This window comes from Apis dorsata, unplaced genomic scaffold (assembly GCF_000469605.1).
Source record: "Apis dorsata unplaced genomic scaffold, Apis dorsata 1.3 scaffold_73, whole genome shotgun sequence".
Taxonomy (NCBI): Eukaryota; Metazoa; Arthropoda; class Insecta; order Hymenoptera; family Apidae; genus Apis; species Apis dorsata.
Window position 1 is genome coordinate 2165797 of NW_006263371.1, and position 2876 is coordinate 2168672.

Below are 2876 nucleotides of genomic sequence, written 5' to 3' on the forward strand. Positions count from 1 at the left end.
GAGCAGGGCGTCGAACGACGGTCGATTTCAGTGAAAGTGAATATAGGGACACCTGTATAAAATCGGGAACCGAAACGAGTGATGGCACATTCGAATACGGGAGCGACGATGAGGAGCGCGTACGTTGTAAGTAAACCAAAAGATAGACCTTTGTTTTCATAGAATTAAGAATTAAGAGGAATTAACAGGCTCGTTACTTAATTATCAAATACTTATTGGAACTATGAATATCTATATTCATCTATAAAATAATATGAAGAAATGACAATTTTGTTTTTCCTTTATTACTCCTCTTGCCTAGAAGAAATAGATATAATCTTGCCTAACTTTACATTACAACATTACAAGCTAATTTTACAATTCCATTTAAGTAGACGAAAAGATAGACCTTTGTTTTCATAGAATTAAGAATTAAGAGGAATTAACAGACTCGTTTCTTCATTATCGAATACTTTACTTTCTTTTTTACTTTATTCGCTTACTTCACTTATTTCACTTACTTTTTTTACTTTATTGGAACTATGGATACTTATATTCATCTGTAAGATAATACGAAGAAACGTGACAATTTTATTTCCCCTTTATTATTCCTCTTGCCAATGCCTAGAAGAAATAGATATAATCTTGCCTAACTTTCATTATAAGTTGTAAGTAAACGAAAAGATAGACTTTTGTTTTTATAGAATTAAGAATTAAGAGGAATTAACAGACTTGTTTCTTCATTATCGAATACTTTACTTTCTTTTTTACTTTATTCGCTTACTTCACTTATTTCACTTACTTTTTTTACTTTATTGGAACTATGGATACTTATATTCATCTGTAAGATAATACGAAGAAACGTGACAATTTTATTTCCCCTTTATTACTCCTCTTGCCAATGCCTAGAAGAAATAGATATAATATTGCCTAACTTCCATTACAAGTTGTAAGTAAACGAAAAGATAGACTTTTGTTTTTATAGAATTAAGAATTAAGAGGAAATAACAGGCTCGTTATTTAATTATCAAATACTTATTGGAACTATGAATATTTGTATTCATCTGTAAAATAATATGAAGAAATGACAATTTTGTTTTTCTTTATTACTCCTCTTGCCTAGAAGAAATAGATATAATCTTGCCTAACTTTACATTACAACATTACAAGCTAACTTCCATTTAAGTAGACGAAAAGATAGATCTTTGTTTTCATAGAATTAAGAATTAAGAGGAATTAACAGGTTCGTTACTTAATTATCAAATACTTATTGGAACTATGAATATCTGTATTCATCTGTAAAATAATATGAAGAAACATGACAATTTTGTTTCTTCTTTATTACTCCTCTTGCCAATATTTAGAAGAAATCGATATAATTTTGCCTAATTTCATTATTTTTATATATATTTATATATATTATATATTTCATTATAATTATAAGTTGTAAGTATACGAAAAAATAGACTTTTGTTTTTATAGAATTAAAAGGAATTAATAAGCTCGTTTCTTAATTATCAAATACTTATTGGAACTATGAATATCTGTAAGATATATGACAATTTTATTTCTTCTTTATTATTCCTCTTGCCAATGCTTAGAAGAAATAGATATAATAATATTGCCTAACTTCCATTATAAGCTAACTTCCATTTAAGTAGACGAAAATATAGTTCTTTGTTTTCATAGAATTAAGAATTAAGAGGAATTAACAGGCTCGTTTCTTAACGCGACAATTTTATTTCTCCTTTATTACTCCTCTTGCCAAACCTAGAAGAAATAGATATAATCTTACCTAACTTCTATTATTCATCATACCCACCCTATCCTCCTACCTTTTCATCATTCCTCGACCATCCGTCACAAGCATCATTAAAAAGGTGAATAAAAATTACATCTTGCTCATTTACATCATCCCTAAAAAAAAGAAGAAGCAACCAAAGAACTTATCGCTCATTTTCACAAACTCTCCTGATTTTCGCAGGTGTTTTGCCTTTTGGCGGGCGCGGTGGTGGCTGAGAAAGCCGAGACAGCCGAGAAACAGGCGAGGAAGACGAAGCGAGGAATCCTGTTGGGCACGGCGGGATCACCGGTTGCTTTGGACTTCGCCTCGAGATACGACTTCGAATCCAGCGGGTTCGGATTGACGGGGCTCGCCAATGGGTTGGGGGCCGGCCAACTTTCGGGAGGATTAGCAGGAGGTGGAGCCATCGTCCACCAAGCGCCAGTCCTCGTCCAACGGTATCCCTCACTGTCTACTGCTTATTACGCGAGGCAGCATCCTCTGGTCAGGGATGTTCACACGCCTCATCAGAGACCAGTTGCCCAGCCACCCGCTGTTAGATTGCAGGCTTCTTCTCAGCCGATCTCCGTTTCCCAACACGTCAACATTCCTCAGACGACGGTGCCAGTCGTGTCTCAATCCGTTCCTGTCGTCGTGTCCGCCGTGTCCTCGAGCTCGGCTGGAACCGGCTTCTCTTCCAGGATCGATTCCAGTGGCGCTACCAGTGTGGCTGGATCCTCTGGCCTGGCCTCTTCTTCGGCTACCGATCTCGGCTCGAGAGGGTTGATCCCCAATCTTCTTGGACACGCTTCGTCCGGCTCGATTGGAGGGGTTGCTGCTCTTGGAGGAGTTGGCACTGTTTGAGAGGAAGAAAAGGAAATGGATGGAAGAAGAAGGAAAGGTTGAAATGAATTTTTTTTATTTGAATTAAAGTTTCTCTTAAAGTTTGTAATTTTCTTGTATCCTTTTGTGAAATTATACTTTTATATATGATTTCTATCGAGGTTAATTTCGATCCTTTTTTCGTTTAATTTAATATACGGGGTATTGAGGAGGGTGAGAATTATCATTGAAACAAATTTCTATCCACCTTTGTATAATCGTGACACTTGTG

The 2876-nt window shown here is 35.5% G+C and overlaps 1 protein-coding gene across 1 annotated transcript; it reads left to right on the top strand.

Moving 5' to 3' along the window:
- Nucleotides 1–2756, top strand: LOC102678233. Its single transcript, XM_006610357.2, has 2 exons — nucleotides 1–126; nucleotides 1964–2756. Exons 1-2 carry the CDS (start codon nucleotides 82–84, stop codon nucleotides 2624–2626), a joined length of 708 nt encoding a protein of 235 aa, XP_006610420.1. The 5' UTR covers nucleotides 1–81; the 3' UTR covers nucleotides 2627–2756.
- Nucleotides 2757–2876: the final 120 nt, after the last annotated feature.